The following is a 20,493-nucleotide window of genomic DNA, read 5'->3' as shown; positions in this document are numbered from 1 at the left end:
ATGTTAAATACATCAAAATAAAGAGGCTAGATCTATGATGAACTTTGTGCTCAAAACACAATATCGACTAGAGCATACATTTGAGCCATCAAATTAACACTTTCGCAGCCACTGGGGCCCGTCTAATATAATGGTTGAGGACCAGCTTTTGTAAACAAACGTGTGGCTTTTTGTACAGCTAAATCTATACTTTATAGTATTGCTATCTGTCCGTTCTCATTGTCAATTGAGTGCATAAACCGTCCCTTCAAAATGGTTTAAAGAAAAAAAATGCATCAATAGGTTCTCATTTTATAGCGCCGTGAATATAAGCTTTATAGCGGATTTTGACTAATATATTTTCTGGAAGGCTAGTTATAGAGCTAATAGCTGCTATTATACGTTATATTCAATGGCATTTCCGTTTTACAGATGCTACAGAAATAACTCAAACTGCATATGATCCGGACGATCCCAAAGCATGTATGCATGAAAGGGGGGGGGGGGCATAGTTTATTATTATTGATTACCAATAACCGTGTTCGTCTAAGTAGCCACATACGCTGGTAGGCTGGCTGAGTATCATAGCAAGCTCTGATCGGGCTGTAATTTACGTGAAAAAGATCTTACCATGAGCCGGTGGGATCCCCCTGAGCATTTCCCTGTTATCGATCGCCATCTGGTAGATCGATATGTCCATTGGCTGATTATAAATCCCCTTATTGCATGGTGAAATCTGCGATTCGAAACGTAATCCAAGCTACAGGCTGCAGATCCAGAATCCTGCTAACTGAAAACTCCATTGAAAGAAAACAAATAGACTGATCCGTTAGCCCACAGGGCACATTGCAGTAGCGCGATAGCGCCCCTAAGAGGATCTGGCCGGTGTTGCACATTGTCGAATTCATAGAGTAGGAAAGATCTGCAGTGCCGCTCGGCGACCTTGAACAGGTTATTAAATTGGAATAAAAGCAATAACAACTTCCCACGGATATCTCCGTGATTCTGTCCACAACGCATGGATTCGAAAGCCGGATATATCCCTGCTTCGTCCCCAATGTGTTAATGAAGCAAAAGTGGTTACCTGTGTTGAACTGGTTTATTTATTATTATTACTTTTTTTTTTAAGATTTATTTTTTAGCGTTTATCGCTTTTTTCTACTGGGCAGTCCAGTAGAGAGAGAGAGAGGAGGAATGGGAGACAGAGTGGGGGGAAGACATTTGGCAAATAACGACTGGTTCACCACTGGGGCTCCCCTGGTTTATTTTTTAGAAAATAAAAAAATATACTGGATTACTATTACGACTACTACCACTGCCAATACTACTGATACATCCCTATTGGCAAACTTTATATTTAAAAAATAAATTAAATCGTATTATTATTATTATAATTTTTTATAAATTTATTTTTTTCATTATAAAACTGTGGCAGTAATTAACCCTTTCTCCGCCGATGACGTGTGAAGATGTCATTCCTCGCCATGCATAATCTGCCAATGACGTTTTACAGCGTCTTTGAGATCAATATTTCAAATTTCTGTCATGGTATTTAGGGCTGGGCGATATGGCCAAAAACGTTAATGTGATAAAATAATAAAATAATTTTCATATAACTCGATATCGATAATTATCGTCGATATACATTTCTGTCAAGTTTAATTAACTTCTTATGGCCGGTGCCGACGGGCTATTCATAGACTCACTTGTTTTGCTGCGATAGAACCAACGAAGAGTGGAAGACGTCGTTACGAGACGAGTTGGAGCCGTCGCGTGTCGAGCCAACCCTTTGAGAAGCGTTGTGGTCCCGGCTTGAATTCTCCATGAATGTGTCCAAGTCCATAATCCATATAAATCCATTTTGTTATATCCAACACAGTCTGAATTAATGTTTCTTGTTATTATGCCGCGTGATTTCAAACCACCAAAACAACTGAATGTCTCGAGTTGATGTCGTCATCAGTCCGCGCACATTCTTCTACGCAGTAATCACGGCCCAGTGCATAGATTATTATATTCCACCAGGGGGCAACCTACCGCCACTGGATCATATGCATGTTGTTTGGTCCAAGCTTGGAAAATCGATATATCGAAACTTTGAGACCACGTTTCATGTTTATTTCGAGGAAATAATTTATCGTGATGATTATCGTTATCGTTTTATCGCCCAGCCCTAATGGTATTCATATTTCACCTACGGTTCCTTGACTGGTGCTGTAGGACTCCGCTCAACTCTCCAACGCTTCAATACCGCCACCTGGTGGTCGATCGGCGAGTTGCAACCGGATGTTGATAATTGTGACGCCGGTGTGTCTCCCTATTCCCTCCGGCCACTCGCTATCGCTCGCGGGACTCCATCTTGACACACTGGATAATCGATCCGTTGCCATAACTCAATAAACAACATTATTTGGATGTATATAGTATTATACAACCTGGAAATGGATCGCATAGATCAACATCCCATAATAGCGATCTTTTTGCTCCACGCTCATCACCCAACGGTAAGAGGAGACTGGGGTGAGTTTCAGCGTTTTTGATTATTATTATCCATACAAACTGTTCTGATTTATATATCACCCATACTACATGAATGATTTAACGTCGGTCATTGCATTATAAACGACCCCCCCCCCCCCCCCCCCTCCGGTCACCAGCAGATGATGAGTCATGACGTTTTGGACCTTGTACAATTGAAATTTTTAATCTGGCGTCAATCGCTATCAAACTGCATTTGATGATCTAATATATGCATAAATGGCTATAACTCACGTTCTATGAAATACTGCAGAAAACGATAAAAACATATTTATACTCTAGACCGTATTTTTGTATGAATGTGTGAATGAAAAAGTAAAACGTTCCTACATCCTGAACGATAGCTAATCGATGTTGAATGGGCCATAGTAATGTCAATTTAGCAATACAATTTAAAAAGTTATAGCCCTGCAAAGTAGGTGAACATCTCCAATCCATAGACAAATAGAGCTGGCAGACTGGCTACAAGGATGGATACAAGCGTGGCAGAGAAAGGGTTAATGGGAAACACTGAGTATTCAGCGTACGCTTTTGACTAGGGATGTCCCGATCACGTTTTTTTTGCTCCCGATCCGATCCCAATCATGTGATTTTGAGTATCTACCGATACCGATATTCCCGATCCGATCAAATAATTTTTTTTACTTTTTTTATTTTATTCAACAAACATGACCATGTTCACGTCTTAAACTCATACTGAGGCCTTAGTTTTGGTTTTAAATTGCATATCATTCATTCATCATGCAATTCATTTATTTATTGTCACACAGAGCAGAAGAATTTTGCCAAAACAAACCAATAGTATCCAGCTGCAGAACGGCAGACCGCCCACACTCTCAGACCCAAACGCATTTCCTTTGATTTAATTATACATCAAATGATTTATGAAGTTAACTTTTCACCTGGATAACGTCAACATTCAGGGTGAATGTAATGTGAGAAATTGGGATTTAAAAAAATTAAATACAAATTTTAATTTGGGTCTGCCGTTCTGCAGCTGGATACTATTTGTTTGTTTTGGCAAAATTCTTCTGCTCTGTGTCACAATAAATAAATTAATGATGATATGCAATTTAAAACCAAAACTAAGGCCTCAGTATGAGTTTAATACGTGAACATGGTCATGTTTGTTGAAAAAAAATAAAAATATTGCAGATTATTATTATTTTTTTGCCGATCCCGATCTTCGGAAAATCACGTAATCGGCCCCGATCACGTGATCGGATCGGGACATCCCTATTTTTGACAATTATTAGGCCACCATCGTGTAGAATAGTGTAACGTTAGTTAGTCTGCCAAATAGCGAATATTGGAAATACTAAGAGATTAACCTATAAGTACAACCCTGCTTAGCTACACAATGTTGTTGTAACTAAGAGATTAACCTATAAGCACAACCCTGCTTAGCTACACAATGTTGTTGTAACTAAGAGATTAACCTATAAGTACAACCCTGCTTAGCTACACAATGTTGTTGTAACTAAGAGATTCCCCTATAAGTACAACCCTGCTTAGCTACACAATGTTGTTGTAACTAAGAGATTCCCCTATAAGTACAACCCTGCTTAGCTACACAATGTTGTTGTAACTAAGAGATTCCCCTATAAGTACAACCCTGCTTAGCTACACAATGTTGTTGTAACTAAGAGATTCCCCTATAAGTACAACCCTGCTTAGCTACACAATGTTGTTGTAACTAAGAGATTAACCTATAAGTACAACCCTGCTTAGCTACACAATGTTGTTGTAACTAAGAGATTAACCTATAAGTACAACCCTGCTTAGCTACACAATGTTGTTGTAACTAAGAGATTAACCTATAAGTACAACCCTGCTTAGCTACACAATGTTGTTGTAACTAAGAGATTAACCTATAAGTACAACCCTGCTTAGCTACACAATGTTGTTGTAACTAAGAGATTAACCTATAAGTACAACCCTGCTTAGCTACACAATGTTGTTGTAACTAAGAGATTAACCTATAAGTACAACCCTGCTTAGCTACACAATGTTGCTAATAATAGCGTTTGTGCACAGATCACTAGATTCATCAACTTCTAATATGATTTTCACACTCTATATCAGTGACGGCTGTCGGAATGTCGAGCTGTTATTTAAAATTTTTTTTATCCACTTTCTCCCATTTTCTATATTTTCTCCCATCCCAATTTCGTATCCTCCAATTCAACCCTCCCCCGTCACTGACGCTGTTTCTTGCCTCCCACAAGCCGGCTGCAATGTGGACTAAGTCATACATAGCACAAGTCCCCTCCGGTACTTGAGGTAACAGCAGTCGCATCTTTTCACCTGCGCAGCTCGATCTCTCAGTGGCGAGGAGTAACGCGTGGGAGGCTCACGCTGCCCCCGACACTTCCTGATTCTACTGCGCAGGCGCACCAACCGACCTGTAGGAGTCGCTGTCCACAACGCCCGATCCCCACCCATCAGTTTCCCACCCCCTAATACGGCCAATGTGTATTAGTACGGACGACCAGCTAAACTGAAAGCAAATGTGGAGCGCTGGGCTCCAGATTTCGTGGTGAGCGCCTTGCCCACTACGCCACGTAGCCGCCCTTCGAGCTGTTATTTTTACATGTAGACCACTTGTGTTAACAACAGAAAAATACCACTTATAGCACATTTTAATCCGTTGCTCTTGTCCCCAGCATTAGACAGAAAAGACGGGGATGGGACATCCCACGTGGTTGTCATGCCAACACCCTCCAAGCGAGGCAGGAAGAAGAAGGTGACGATGACGTTGCCTCGGCCAGGTGGGGTCGGTCCAGGAAGCGAGACGCTAATACTGGCCCACCTGACAGCCACCGGGCAGGTAAGAGGATTTCTGCCACAGGAGACGTGGTAGATAAAAAAATAAGAAACCGTTCAAACAACCATGAGTAGAGTCACTTTCCTCTCTCTGTTTAAAAAGTCACGTTTATTCTGGTTAAAACACCCGACATTTCACTGAGTCACACTGAGTCAGTAAAATAATCAAAATAAACCGAAGCATAAATCAGTATTTCAGCCAGCTTGAAGATTGTGCCCCATCCCTCGTGGATTTAGAAGAGGCATTTGATACAACTTATTTCAAATATGTCAAATTCTTATAAATAATTTCGCTTTGGTTAGATTATGCCGTTGCAGCATCACGGCCGCGACCCCTACGACCTGTCGAACGAAGACGAAGACCACGGGGGCAAGGACTGCACCAAGACCTACAGGTACGGGCTCCCTGGATGGACAACTGAACACCTTAAAGCTCAAAACACCTGCTGTGCATCCCCCCCATATGACTGTGTTCTAGATGTGGAATGCAAGCACCCCTGTGCCTCCCTATGTTCTGTCTTACGTCGGCATAGAGACGGTAGGCTAAGGCTTCTGTGGATGCACTGGGCACTGCTGGATATTGACACCTGCCGCACACACTTTCCTGACGCGTTTCACTGCATGCCGCGGCGCCACACGCTGGCTTCCTGGGTGAGCGGTGGAAGTGTTTCACTCTTAACCCTTTCACTGCCACACGACAGAAGGTTAGCCCTTTACTATCACACAACCGACGTCGATGCTCCATCATTAGCATCATTAGCTCCGCAAATGCGGAGCTAATGATGCTAATGATGGAGCATCGCCGTCGGTTGTGTGATAGTAAAGGGCTAACCTTCTGTATTGTCACAGTGAAAGGGTTAACCGACTGTCGTGTGGCAGTGAAAGGGTTAACACCTTTGAACTCTCTACACACACACACTGACTGGACACACACCACCGCCTGCTACCTTCCTCTTATTTCTCACTCTCTCTCTCTTTGTCTTTTATTGCACGCCATAGAGGTCTCTCAAGCGCTCTCTTGTCTTTCTCTCTCGCTTTTGCCGTATCTGCCTTTTCCCTTCAGTTTTCAGGGATGTTCAGCTCTCTGGTCTTCCCTGTGTGTTCACCTGCTCCATCTAATATACCCCCTCTGTCTGTGTGTTCACCTGCTCCATCTAATATACCCCCTCTGTCTTTGTCCTTTCTTTCTTTACTTCCTTGTGCTGCGTTCACTTGTCCGTTATGTCTCATTCCTCTCTCTGTGGGTCATCTTCTCCTCTCCTCTCTTTCATACCTCTCTCTATTTTCCCTTCTCTGCCTCTCTCTCCCTCTCGTCCGTCCGTCCATCCCTCCCTCCCTCCCTCCCCGTCTCTGTGTCTCTCCGTCTGTAGGTGCCGGATGTGTGCGGTGACCTTCTTCAGTAAGTCAGACATGCAGATCCACTCCAAGTCGCACACAGAGGCCAAACCTCACAAGTGTCCCCACTGCTCCAAGTCGTTCGCCAACTCCAGCTACCTGGCCCAGCACATCCGCATCCACAGCGGGGCCAAGCCCTACACCTGCTCCTACTGCCAGAAGTCATTCAGGCAGCTCAGTCACTTACAGCAGCACACACGGTACACTGACCCAGCTCCCAGCCAGATACCTCTCATCCCCTGCCTTGCCCTGCCTAGTCCCCTTCGCAGGGTTCGCACAAGGTCCTTGAAGTGCTTAAAGTGCTTGATTTTTTACCAACAAATTTCAAGGCCTGGAATTCCTTGAAAACTGCCAATTTTTTAACAAGGTGCTTAAAAAGTCCTTGCAATTCCAATCAACCATTTGCATTGAAAGTTTTGTTAATCCATAATAGAATTGTTCTGAATCAAGAAATTGTATTATTTTTATTTAAAGTGTAACTAATTGTGGGGAAATTGGTTCTAAGCCATAAATATTGGATCAACATTTTCAAGTTTTTAAATTGCCCTTTTAAAATGAAAATGTTTGCTTGGAAAAGTACTTGAAAGTTCTTGAATTTCACTTTGCAATGTCTGTGGGAACCCTGCTTTCATCAACCCAGCCCCCTCCCTCTCTCCCTTCTGCTAGTCCAGTGGGGCAGTGTGTGAACTACCGGTATACCAATTATTGGTGAATTAAGGTCGCCGATAGTCCATATGTAAAGGCTGATTCATGCTGGGGCCATCCACCCATTTGACAACTCTTGATGGAAAAGACGATGTCACTCGACGTATATTATTTATGCTTTGGTGAAGGTTTCTGTCGTCTATGGTAACTAAAGGCGTCAAGCTGTCTGTTTAGCACAATGATTTCTTCTGCCTGTCTTTCCTCTGTCCCCTCCATGTATACAAATGTTGGCTACAGCTAAAACCAAAGTGAACAAAGTATATCCATGGCAAGGTTGGCATTTCATCCAATCACACCGTGCGATCTGATTGTCCGCCATATAATACAATTCTGGGGGTGCGCAACATGAAAGAAAAGGGTACAGTAGTGCGACACTTGTTCTGTAGAAATTTCTGTCAGGCGACTGTTGTCAAAAGTGCCCTGGCATAAACCAGCCTTAAGACCATGTTAAAGGTGCAATGTACATCTATATGGACATGCCCAGCTACAATGATATGGTTGGTATCTACTTATTCCTTGTGATCTCTATGATACTATACTTGTTTCACCTGTCTAGTCTTAAAATGTAGCCTGCCAAAATGTTGCTGAACCTTTTTATATCTAATATTTGTCTACTGAACCTGCATGAAAGATGATTATGTTGGCAGAATGATATACAATTTTCTAGGGCTGACCTTCGAATTTGTTTTTGGAATTCGAAGCTTCGGGGGCCGAGATTTGATTTTAATTCGAAGCTTCGAGATAAAAAAAAGTATACGGTAAATAAATAAATAAATATATATATACCGTAATTTTCGCACTATAATCCGCACCTGAATATAAGACGCAGCAGCTAAATTGAATGATGTGTACATATATAAGCCGTACTGGACTATAAGCCGCAGGTGTTTTAATGTTTAATTACCATATGTAATTAATTAGCATTGGGACACAATACTGTCGGACAAATAACAAGAATTAACTCATTTACAAGTTGTATTAAGTTTAGCAAATAAGGGAATAGAAAATAACATTTCAATGCAGTCAAAAAAAGCAATATTTCGATTTTTACATTTTCGGGTTTGGTCACGTCGAGTCACATATAAGCCGCACCGTTATATAAGTCCGAAAATTACGGATTTTCTTTTTTATGTTGTGGGACTTGTACAGCACTTTGTTCAACTTTGTCAGTGCTGTAAAGTTTAAACCTTTTAAAATCTTAGACAAAGAAACACTTTGCTTTCATGAAATATTGTAAGCCATCATTTGAGGCTTTATAAAAGCAGCACAATGAACACATCTGTCAGTGCCGAGTCCGACCTCATCTTAAATAACAAACCGCATTGCTTGTTGTAATTATCAAAGAGAGGCGGAGTTGATTTTGCAAAAAAAAAAAAAAAATTATATATTCTAATTTTATTTTCATATTCGAATCCCATGCCCATCGAACGAAGCTTTGAAGTATTTAAGACAGCCCTACAATTTTCGATGTCAGCCGATGACCATGAAAAAATTGGCATACCGGTATATTGTCATTACGTGTTGGCAAGCTTGATAAATTGGTCGACCCCTACCTAGTGTGTGGAGTGGTGTGTGACTGCATATGTATTTTAGAAAATTTCTTTAAATGTGAATTCAAATCACATCTTTTGAGTGGGTTTTTCTCCTTTTTATAAATGCCTTGCATAATTTATAAGGTAATCACGGCTACCATTTAGAATGCATGGAGTTCTTAGATATTGATTGGTACAGTGTGTAGATTTGACCTTTTCAGTCCATATTATTTGTGAGCGAGTGACGAGTGTGCATGCTGCAGGGCTTTGGTGTAAAAGTCTAAACTTGCTTGTGTATGCAGACCACTCCATTGTAGTTTTGCTGCTTTCAATACCTATTATGTGTTTCTTCCATCTGCATGTTCCGTCATTTCTTCTATAGCTCTGCTTCTACACTAACACACACACACACACACACATACCAACAAACACTCGTAATGCCTAGGACTACATGTTAAAAGTCATAGACTGGGAGACACTTTGCTTTTCTGCTACCGTCATTGTTTTGCATCTGCTTCCTGACCAGTGCTTGGCCCCACCCTCTCCATTGAGTGTTAATTGGGGGGGGGGGGAAACATCACGCTGCCATGACCTGCTTCCCCACTGTTTGTGCCCTTTTAATATTCATACTGATATTTTCCATCTATGCTTATGCTGAAGCTGCTTTGTGATCATTCATTGAGACGTTCAGATCTTGTGGATGGGTTTATTTGACATAGCTTGCCTTGTAAGATACTATATGCTTGTGAATGACTTGTAAATCTGTTTGAGTAGAACCAAATTTTTCTGAACTTTAGATTTCCAAACCTACCCGCCTACTGCACAGGCATAACAAGTAAAAAATATGGCCATGTGAATTTTATTGTCTTTTTTAGGGGGGGGGGGGTTCCTGGGCCTTTGGTCCAGAAATTCCATCCATTTCAGTGTTCAGCATTCCAATCTACTAATTTCAATTTACTACTGTACTGTGAATCGGTTTATAGCATGCGTGACATATGCAATCAAATGGTATTCTTCTTTTCCCCCTCATCTCTACTGTCATATTCCACTGCTTTTGTATCTTTCTCTCATCAATCAGGAACCACACAGAGTCCAAACCTCACAAGTGTCCCCACTGCACTAAGTCGTTCGCCAACTCCAGCTACCTGGCCCAGCACATCCGCATCCACACGGGGGTGAAGCCTTACACCTGCGCCTTCTGCCAGAAGTGCTTCAGACAGCTCAGTCACCTGCAGCAGCACAACAGGTACGTGCCTCTGTCGGCTTGGGTTACTCCTCTCCCCCGGTCTGCTCCTCGGGTCACATTAAGCACCATTGTGAGGACGTGTGGAGGGAGAAAGGGACGCTTTGTATGTGAGCGCTGATTGATTGATGTTTCATCAGGATCCACACAGGAGACCGGCCCTACAAGTGTGTTCACCCAGGCTGTGAGAAGTCCTTCACGCAACTCTCCAACCTACAGGTAACCCTAACCCTAACCCAACCTACAGGTGAGAGATGGTTCAGTTCGGTTCTCTCCCGGTTCTCCAACCTACAGGTGAGAGATGATTCAGGTCGCTTCTCTCCCGGTTCTCCAACCTACAGGTGAGAGATGATTCAGGTCGCTTCTCTCCCGGTTCTCCAACCTACAGGTGAGAGATGATTCAGGTCGCTTCTCTCCCGGTTCTCCAACCTACAGGTGAGAGATGATTCAGGTCGCTTCTCTCCCGGTTCTCCAACCTACAGGTGAGAGATGATTCAGGTCGCTTCTCTCCCGGTTCTCCAACCTACAGGTGAGAGATGATTCAGGTCGCTTCTCTCCCGGTTCTCCAACCTACAGGTGAGAGATGGTTCAGTTGGGTTCTCTCCCGGTTCTCTCCAACCTACAGGTGAGGGATGATTCAGGTCGCTTCTCTCCCGGTTCTCCAACCTACAGGTGAGAGATGGTTCAGTTGGGTTCTCTCCCGGTTCTCTCCAACCTACAGGTGAGAGATGATTCAGGTCGGTTCTCTCCCGGTTCTCTCCCAGGACTTAAGACCAGCACATTTCCCTGGTGTTACCCAAACATGCTATGAGACATTTAAATTGTAATCAAATTTTTTTTGCTAAGTAAATACATTTACTGTACATGATTTGCGATGAGGTGCTGGCACTTCAGTCATATAGATCATGACTTGATAAAACTACTGAAGGGATGCTAATTCCTCTGAATTACAGTTGTTGCCAAAAGAATAAAAAGAGCTGTACCTCAGAAATGTGTTGCCATATTGAAGGGATCACACTGGTGTCCTGACCCTTTTATCTTTTGGTTATAAATGTACAGGACTTTGTCTCTGTACATAATTGGCGCAGAGAGACACCAAGGTTTTACATCACATACTGATGGACATGGTACGAGGACAGTAAGACCTCATAGGACAGTGCAATACATTCAACAGTAGATTATACACATCATCACTCTACATACCTAAATTCAGTATTATGTACATTAACAAGAAATACGATAGACCAGAAGAGGCGCCCAAGATGGCTGTATCATGCGTTTTTGCATGGAGAAGTGGATTTAGAATCCAATGAATATCTCTTTTTGGAGTTGCCATCCGTTTGATATCTTTCGAGTGTTGTGTTTTGTGACCCAGTTTAGAAAAATCTTTGACAGAATTTCTGACAGGTTTCCTATCTTTTGTGAAGTAATGTCAGAAATGGCACATGTCTTAACACATTGGTTGCCAGCCGGATATGGCGATTTATCGCTTGGATGCCACCACGTTAATGAATGGGAGGACGAGCACATTTGCGAACGCATAAACTATATCTTAACCTGTTCCACCCGTGGAATATTTTCGCCTAAAATATATACCTAGGTAAATGGAATATTGCTCCACTTCTACAAGGTTCATTTGCATATTCCTGGTATCTAGGGACATCTATGGACCTCAGGGAATGTATTCACAGTGTCAGAAATATTGTATCTATTACTAGGCTTGCTTAAATTGTGATGAAATAAAGGAGAATATGAATTATGATTTTTCTTTGCATCTTTGACAGTGAATAACGATAGGTTATGTATATAACCTAGTTATATGAGTACTGGCTGAGCGTCCCGCTCTTCGCCATATTGAGATATACCTCATCTCCTGTACCTACTGTACTACATGAACGAAAACAAAGCACCCTTGCACTTGACCAGGCCCTGCCCCAGTGACTTCCTATAAGTCACCAGGCGTGGTCACACTCGCCCTTCCTCGGGAAAAGTTTTCCATCAGGGAAAAACCCCCTCAAGGGACCTCAGGGCACGCTAAGAGCGGGACGCTCAGCCAGTACTCAGGTTACCGGTATGTATATAACCTAGTTATATGAGTACTGGCAATCGCGTCCCGCTCTTCGCCATATTGAGATATGGGGCAGAGCGGACGCGAGGCCCGACAAATGTACCCCCTGAGGACCCGCCAGCCCTACCACCACGGGGGAGGGGAGTCCGGACACCCGCCCTTCCTAGCGAAGAGGGGGCGGCAGTCAACTCCACCCAAGTGCGAAAAAGAGGGAACTAGAACCCCTAAAAACGCACAGCACAGGCGGGACCACGTGTGACACAACACCTCGTGGCACACACCCACACAATCCCTGCTAACCCACCGAAGGGCGGGACGCAGGGGAGGTCCCAGACCTCAGAACCGCCTGGGAGACAGAACCCCCATTCATGTCCATGAGGTAAAACCTAACGAAGGGACCCAGGGAGGACCAGGAGGCCGCAGCACAGATGTCCTCCACCGAGGCCCCCCCTAACAAGGCGGCAGAGGCCGCCACTCCACGAGTGGAGTGCGCCCTGACACCCCCAGGGGGGGCCAGCCCAGCCAACGTGTAGCAAAGGGCAATGCCCTCGCACAACCAATGTGACGGGCGCTGTTTGGACAGTGCCTTACCAGCGCGAGAGCCACCATAACAAACAAAGAGCTGATCGGTAGCCCTGAGGTCCTGAGTCCAGCTGAGGTAAACCCCCAAAGCCCGGACTGGACACGACCGGTGAAGGCTCGCCTCTAACTCACCAGCGTGAGGAGGCGGATGAAACGCCTGAACCACAATATCCCTGGAGCGAAAAGAGCTCCGGATATTCTTTGGCACGAAGACTAGATTAGGCCTCAGAGTCGCACCGCTATTGACACGAATAGACAAGCACTCAGGCCGCACCGAGAGAGCACAGAGCTCACCCACGCGCTTAGCGGAGGTGATGGCCAGCAGGAAAGCACTCTTGAAAGACAGCTGTTCCAAAGACGCCTGCTCAAGAGGCTCAAACGGGCCCTCGGACAACCGGCCGAGGACCAGTTGAAGGTCCCAACTCGGAGACGGAGAACGCTTCACCGGCTTAAGGCGCCGAGCGCCAAGCAGGAAACGCTTCACAAGAGGGTGGCTGAACAACGTAACGCCCTCAAACCCCTCATGACAAGAGGATATAGCCGCAGCATATACCCTCACCGTCGAGGCCGACAGTTTATCAAAAATAGACTGAAGGAAGATAAGGACAGCGTCCAGGGGGCAGGACACCGGGTCCCAGCCCCCCACCTTACACCACTCTTGGAAAATACGCCACCTACCCGCGTAAACCGCGATAGTGGAGGGAGCATGCGCGTTCCGGATGGTGTCGACCACAGAAGGGTCCATCCCCTCCAGGCTCACCCTCTCACCAGCCAAACCATCAGCGGCTGGCCCAGCACAGGGAACTGCCACAGAGACCCGTGAGCTTGAGAGAGGGCCCGCGATGACCAAGGAACAGAATGTCGTCGAGATAGAAAATAATTTGTATCCCTTGACGACGTAGAGGCTCCAGCGCGGTCTCTATGCACTTGGTGAATGTGCGGGGGGCCAGAGAGTAGCCGAACTGCAACCTCTGGTATACGTACGCCACGCCCTGAAAAAGGAACCGTAGGAACTTCCTGTGAGGAGGGTAAATCGGGATGTGAAAATACGCATCCTTCAGGTCTATGGAGGTGAAGCAGTCCCCCACCCTGACGGCGTTTAACAGGTGTTTGACGGTCAACATTCTGAACCGTTTCGCCACAATCAGACGATTGAACGCGGACAGATCCAGTATAGGTCTAACACCTCCTGTTTTTTTGGGCACCAGAAAATAATGGGAGTAGACGCCCGACATCGCGTCCTCCCGTGGGACCACGACTACGGCTTGCTTCGCCAACAGAGATTGGATCTCGTCGGCCAGAGATGTCACTGCTGCCGACCCTGACAACAGGGTCTGCCCAAACCTGAAAACGGAGGGTAGGGTTGTGCGAACTGCAAGACAAGCCCCTGCCTCAACGTTCTCTCCATCCACTTCGACATATGGCACTGCTGAAGCCATATGTGATGATACTCCCAGAGCGCACCCGCCGCCATTTGGTGCTGGTCCGCAAGGAACTGTAGATAGGCAGCCCGGTCCCTCCCACTGTGCGTAGCCAACTCTGAACCCGCCAACCGTGCGGGCAGGGCGTTTCGTGAAGTCGGGACAACGGTCCCTGATACAACCCACGAGGCAATCGCACCCAAGGGGGGACCCCGACAGAAAGGGCCGGTTTGATACGGGAGAAGCTGACATCATACCAGGTGATAAAAGCTCCCCCCCTGACCACCCCTCCAGAACATGCTGAGGAGTTGTTCTGCAGCTGGACATGCAAGGTGTGAGGCCCCCATGGGTTCCTACACACCGTAGCCCTGCAGTGATATTACTACCACCCAAATCATGCACGTCTGCGAGAACACTGCCAATCTTGCAGGAGTGGGAGGCACCCACTCGAGTCCCCCTGCTGACAACCTTTGAAGGTGACAGACGTAACACCAGGCTCACCAATCGCAGACTCATAACGCGTGGCGAGGGAGCCACGTGACAGCACAACATTCTCACGGACAGACCCAGGCTCAGCCATCAACTGGGTGTCAGCCCCTGTCCCCATGAGAAGCGAAACGTGGGGCCGCAAACGCTTCACTGAAGGCCCGCGGCCCGCAGCCAAAGGAAACAAATCGGAGCCCCTTTTCCGCTGGTGTTGGGGGAGGGAGTGATCGGAGAGCGGGCTGCACACAGCAGGACGGCTACGGTTTCTTAGGCCGTGCTCATCCAATGTAGCCGATCCCTCGACCGCCAAGGCTGTTGGCCTTGTGGACACCTGTTGACGTAACGCCCAGGGTACCTCCGGCGGGGGAAACATGGCTGCTGGTCGAGGGCCTTGCCACAGTCGCTGACGAGGCCGTGCTCTCACCTCTGGCTGCATAGCGTGAGGCGGTGTGGGGCTCAGGCCAAATACCGCCCGCGTTTCTGCAGGACGACAAAGTCTTTCCGCGGAAAGAGGAGCCTTAAGGAGAAGAAACCTTTCCTCCTCCCCAAGGGAAGACTGCTCCAACCAGAGATGCCTAGTAACAAGTGTTGATAGCATCCTGATCCTCCCTGCGGTTATAGCTTGCGACTGATTCAAGATTTCTATAACCCCAAAAACACGCACAATGTTTTCAGCGTCGGCTGTTCCCGTAGCCCCACTACCTGACGCTAATGTGGATAGAAAAACAATCCCATAGCCCCACTACCTGACGCTAATGTGGATAGAAAAACAATCAGCTGAGCCACGACACTGGCCGCAGCTAAATTCCATCCTATGGCAGTATAAACATAATCAGTCCATTAGGGCTGCAACTAATGACTATTTTGGTAGTCTACTAATCTGTCGCTTATTTTTTCGATTAGTCGACTAATCGAAAAACAATTATATAATTTTTTTTTTTTTTTTTTGCACTACCCATCTTTGTGAAAGTGGCTTCTCAGCTCTTGCCAGGGTCTGGCAAATCTCCGGCGAAAACCCAACATTGTTCAATTTCTCTTTGCATTTCATAACACTAGTTACACAGGGTGCAAAGCACGGCCATGATGGAAAACGAAAAAAGAGGAAGGGCGAGTGTGACCACGCCTGGTTACTTATAGGAGGTCACTGGGGCAGGGCCTGGTCAAGTGCAAGGATGCTTTGTTTTCGTTCATGTAGTACAGTAGGTACAGGAGATGAGGTATATCTCAATATGGCGAAGAGCGGGACGCGATTGCCAGTACGAGTATATAACACCATGATAATAATGACCAAACTTAAAAAACTGCCACTGATCTCGTTCAGTACCCTCTTGAGATCATGTGTAAAATAAATCTAAGGAAATTAATAAAGGGAAGATTATTAAACCGAGGGTTCTGTAGATACAGTACTGAATTCTCTCATCCGGACCAATGCAATTTGAAATATTATTATAGAATATAGAATATGATGCTTATAAATTACCTTATTCTAGCCAATTCGCACATTTATATATATATACATATATTATCTTTCAAATGCCAGAGTTCAATTTGGATTTAGTATCACCAGGCGTGCATAAGAACAGATAATGATATCTACTGTAATTTACTGTATTTTTTTATTTTCACCATAGTGCAACCATTTTGAAACTAATTTTAGATCTAATTGTTGCTACATGCTAACAATAGGGAGGAGAAACTGTTTCAATATTTGTCAAAAACGTTACCTTTTGTGGCTTATTATCCCGAATAATAAGAGTTATTGATATAATTCATTCAGAACGCTGAACTTTGAACCCCCACAGAATCTGCCAGGAAGTGTAGTTCGCAAAAGTTCCAATGCTGATCCACAGCTATGCATGCCCTCAACAAAATGGCCGCAAAAAACTACAATTCCCATGGTTCAAATTTTCCAAAATGGTCGCCGTCTTGCAATAGACTTCAGCAAATCGAGAAGTTAAAACTATCTAATGGCACTTTTAACCTATTGCTAAACTAATGTATTGATGATAATATACATTCTACATGCTTTTGTGACATGTTAGTGATGTTAATACTTGAAAACGTTTGATTTTAAAATCGCAACTTTTTTTGCATCACTCTGAAAAATATTGATTTATGACCAGATGCCATTTTGTGACCGGATCCGGTCCCGTCGGGTGGAACAGGTTAAATTATGGCTATGTTTCTAATACACCCGCCACTTATAAATGACTTGCTTGCAGTCAACATGTACGAAACGGATTGTTTTTTCATCAGTATATTTCCGTTTTATACCGTTTTGAATAAGAGTATAGTTTCGGAGAGTTCTAGTAATTTCAGAGAAATCCCGCGAAAATAGCCATTTACTGGAATACACAAAACACGTTGTCATTTTCCGGCTGATTTATGAATCATTTTCAAATAAACGCTAGATTATCGAGAGTATTTGTGTTCTTATGCACGATACAAAAGCGGGCTGAAAAATCATTTATTCGTGCCGCGCCTAACGCCACACACACACACACACTCACACACGCATACGTTGTGAAATCTGTGAAGAACAACTCTGGTTAACCCAAAACTGGTCAAATAGATTCCTTACCTCAGATGAGATGTTCTGCAAAAAGATTAATCCAATTTCTGATCGCCATTCCAAATATTGATCGCGTTTATTGATCCAACGTTATAGTCCGAAACGCATGATCCAAGCTGCTTCCAGCCTCGCCAGTGAATCTGGTAACAGGACACTGCTTGCCAGAGGTGGGGAAACCCTGGGGCGGAGTTATTCTCTGATGCCGGTTTTCACTCAATCCAATCCAATGATGTGCATTACCATCCGCAGGGCTCTACAGCAGGGGCGTTTTTAGGGTTAGAAAACATTGGGGGCTTCAGCCCGGGTTTTATTTTTTTTTTTTTTTTTTTTAACACAAAAATACGCAATTTTAGAGTAATTAGAGATGAATACTGAAGAACTAGAATCATTAGAGGTTCTCAAAGTGAGGTCCATGTCCATGAGAGGGATCTGGGCAGTCCCCATAGAAAATTCAAAGTTAACAGGACCAAATCATCAGTTTCTTAATTTATTTAACCTTTATTTAGCCAGATAAAACATTGATCTGGTCCAAGAGGCCCCAACAGGAGTACAAATATACATATATACACATATATATATATATATATACATACATATACTGTACATACATACACACATATACACCAATAACAAAATAAAAACAGTTAAGAATCATACACATAAGCAAATAAACAAACAAACAAACATATGCACAGCCTATGTACAAAAGAAATAAACAGTTAATCTCTAGTCTTTACAGTTTTCTTCAATTGCATAAAAACGCAAATCAAAAGTATTACACAATTATCAAAACCTTACACTCAAGGAGCAAAACATAGGCCCAGATTTGCACCCCTATAAGCACAATGTCAGCCTCACACTTTTTGCATATTTCATCAGTCTCTACAACATTGGTCTTGTGTAGTGTGTGGTGAATTTATTGTATATTTGCACATTCTCTGCGTACTTCACTTACAGTACTCTAATCACTGAGAAGTAGAATTGCTAAATGTGTTTTAGGTTAAGCACAGCAGTGTGTGTAACTGGTTCAAACAGAATTAAGTCATATGAAACCTGTGTTTCATATGGTAACAAAATGTAGTTTTTATAAATTAGTGTATGGTTTTAAGTGATTAATTTAGCAAAGGATCTGAGGTGTTCTGATAATTGTGTGTGGTTGTGCTAATTGTGTGTTTTGAAACACCGGGCCCCGTTTTCAAAATCATGCTTAAGCAATCGAAAAAAAACTGTATTGTGTGTTTCATTATATACATATGTAATGGCCTTTGGATTGAGGAACATACTACCAGCCAAAGGAGGAAGCAGAAAAGGATGGATGAGTATGTAGTTGAGTCATCTTGTGGCACAAGCTCAGACCTCAGCTCAGGAGATCAGCTGAGACAGAAACTGTTCTATCCAGTCGTCGACAGAATGCTGCAAGAGCTTGAGAGCAGGTTCTCATGAGTTGGAGAATAACTTATGAGAGGCATACAGGCATGTTATCCAGCCTCAGACCAGTTTCTCTCAGTGGAATTGCTGCAACCCCTCGCCACACATTACAATATCCAACTATTGCCAGAGGAGATCACAGTTGCAAAGTGTTTCCTGGTCAGGACAGGCAGAGATGCAGTCCCTACTATCCTACTAAGTGTATTTTCCCTCCTGGATGATAATAATAATAATAATAATAATAATAATAATAATGCATTTGATTTATAAGGTGCCTTTCAGGACACTAAAAAACAAAGTCCACAAATCGGTGAATGAAAAAATTATAGGATCAAATGAAAACTACTTACTAAAAATGGATGTTTAAAAGTACTAAAAACCAACAAAAAATACCAAACACTAACAAACATTCAGCACAGACAATGGGGATGCTGACATTAAAAAATGTAATTTTTTTTTTCTTTTTTTATGTCCGGGGCTAGGAGAAAAAAATCCGGGGCTAAAGCCCCGGAAGCCCAGGGCTAACGACGGCACTGCTCTACAGTTGCTTGCATATGCCCCTAAAAATATGTGTGTGCGAACCTGAGAAACCAATTACTCGCACGGCGTGCGAGTGCAGATTACAACCTCATTCGTTCTTTTTTTTCTCCGCTGCGAGAATCGTTAAACTACAAGTCCCACAGTTCACAGCCGCATAAACGTTCCAATCACAGTAGAGTTTCCTGTGGTCACGCGACTGGAAACTGAAAGTAATGATCAGCGTCTGTCTGAGTCAGACAATACAGCCATGTCGAAGCCCATTCATTTTTATTTTGCGCGAAAGATACCGGAGAATGAGAAGTCAGGCGAGGCAGCTTATGTTACAGAGGTGATAGTTAACGTTAACGTTAACCAAGATACTGACGCTAGCCAGCATGCTAGCGAAGTTGGCCAAGCTAGCGAGGCTACACCCACTACTACCCCCACTGTAGCACCCAATGTACCCACTGTAGCTAGCGAAGCTACTGCTACACCCACTGGAGCCGGAGGGAAGACATACAAATTTTACGTGAATTGGCTAAACATTTTCCCATGGCTAGAGTTCGAAAACAATGTCATGTTTTGTAAATATTGCAAAGTAGGATCGATGCATTGTTACACCCCTGGTCCCCTACACCAAAGTAACTGGCCCACTGTGTATGTGTGTACAGCTAACTTGGCTAGCGTTATCAACCGCAGAGGTGGGCAATAGGGTCCAGCTGCAGCGCCGGACGGCCAGAGTGCAAGCGGTGTGACGTCGTAATTGGCAGAATCGACTGTCAATCAATGGTCTACCTGACACGCAAACTCATAAACAATGTTTCTGTACTGGAGGTGTACAGTATTTCAATAGGCAACCCTGAAAGGATTATTTTTCTAGAAGAGCTACACTAGCTCCCCCCTCTACTGATGGCCCTGGTGGTAATGCCAGTGTCTCCTTTTTGTTCAATGTCACTGCCTTTCTTATTAGGCCTAGTTGTTGGCTACAACTTTGCCACAGTAGGCATTAATCACTTAATTAATAGTTCAAATGTCTGTGTCCCATTCCACTGCCCACTGTTCCAGTGTGGGATGTGTTTAGCAAACTGTCCTCCTTCAACTGCCACAAGTCCCCTGGCCCAGATGTGATTCCCCCAAAAATATTGAATGAGTTTGCATGTGAGATTAGCATTCCTCTCTGTGATATCATCAACAGTTAA

The 20,493-nt window shown here is 44.1% G+C and overlaps 1 protein-coding gene across 1 annotated transcript in view; it reads left to right on the top strand.

Moving 5' to 3' along the window:
- znf384b (zinc finger protein 384 b) overlaps nt 1–20,493 on the top strand; it is a gene marked incomplete at its 3' end in the record, with an annotated part of 51,541 nt that overhangs the window by 14,674 nt on the left and 16,374 nt on the right. The window contains 5 exon segments of the mRNA XM_084336041.1: nt 5,184–5,347; nt 5,647–5,738; nt 6,714–6,938; nt 10,054–10,221; nt 10,359–10,437. Coding sequence (XP_084192167.1) covers nt 5,184–5,347; nt 5,647–5,738; nt 6,714–6,938; nt 10,054–10,221; nt 10,359–10,437 — 728 coding nt within the window.

This window comes from Notolepis coatsorum (genome assembly GCF_963971535.1).
Source record: "Notolepis coatsorum genome assembly, chromosome: 19".
Classification (NCBI taxonomy): domain Eukaryota; kingdom Metazoa; phylum Chordata; class Actinopteri; order Aulopiformes; family Paralepididae; genus Notolepis; species Notolepis coatsorum.
Note: the sequence above shows the minus strand (reverse complement) of the source record. Positions and strands in the feature narration are given on the sequence as shown.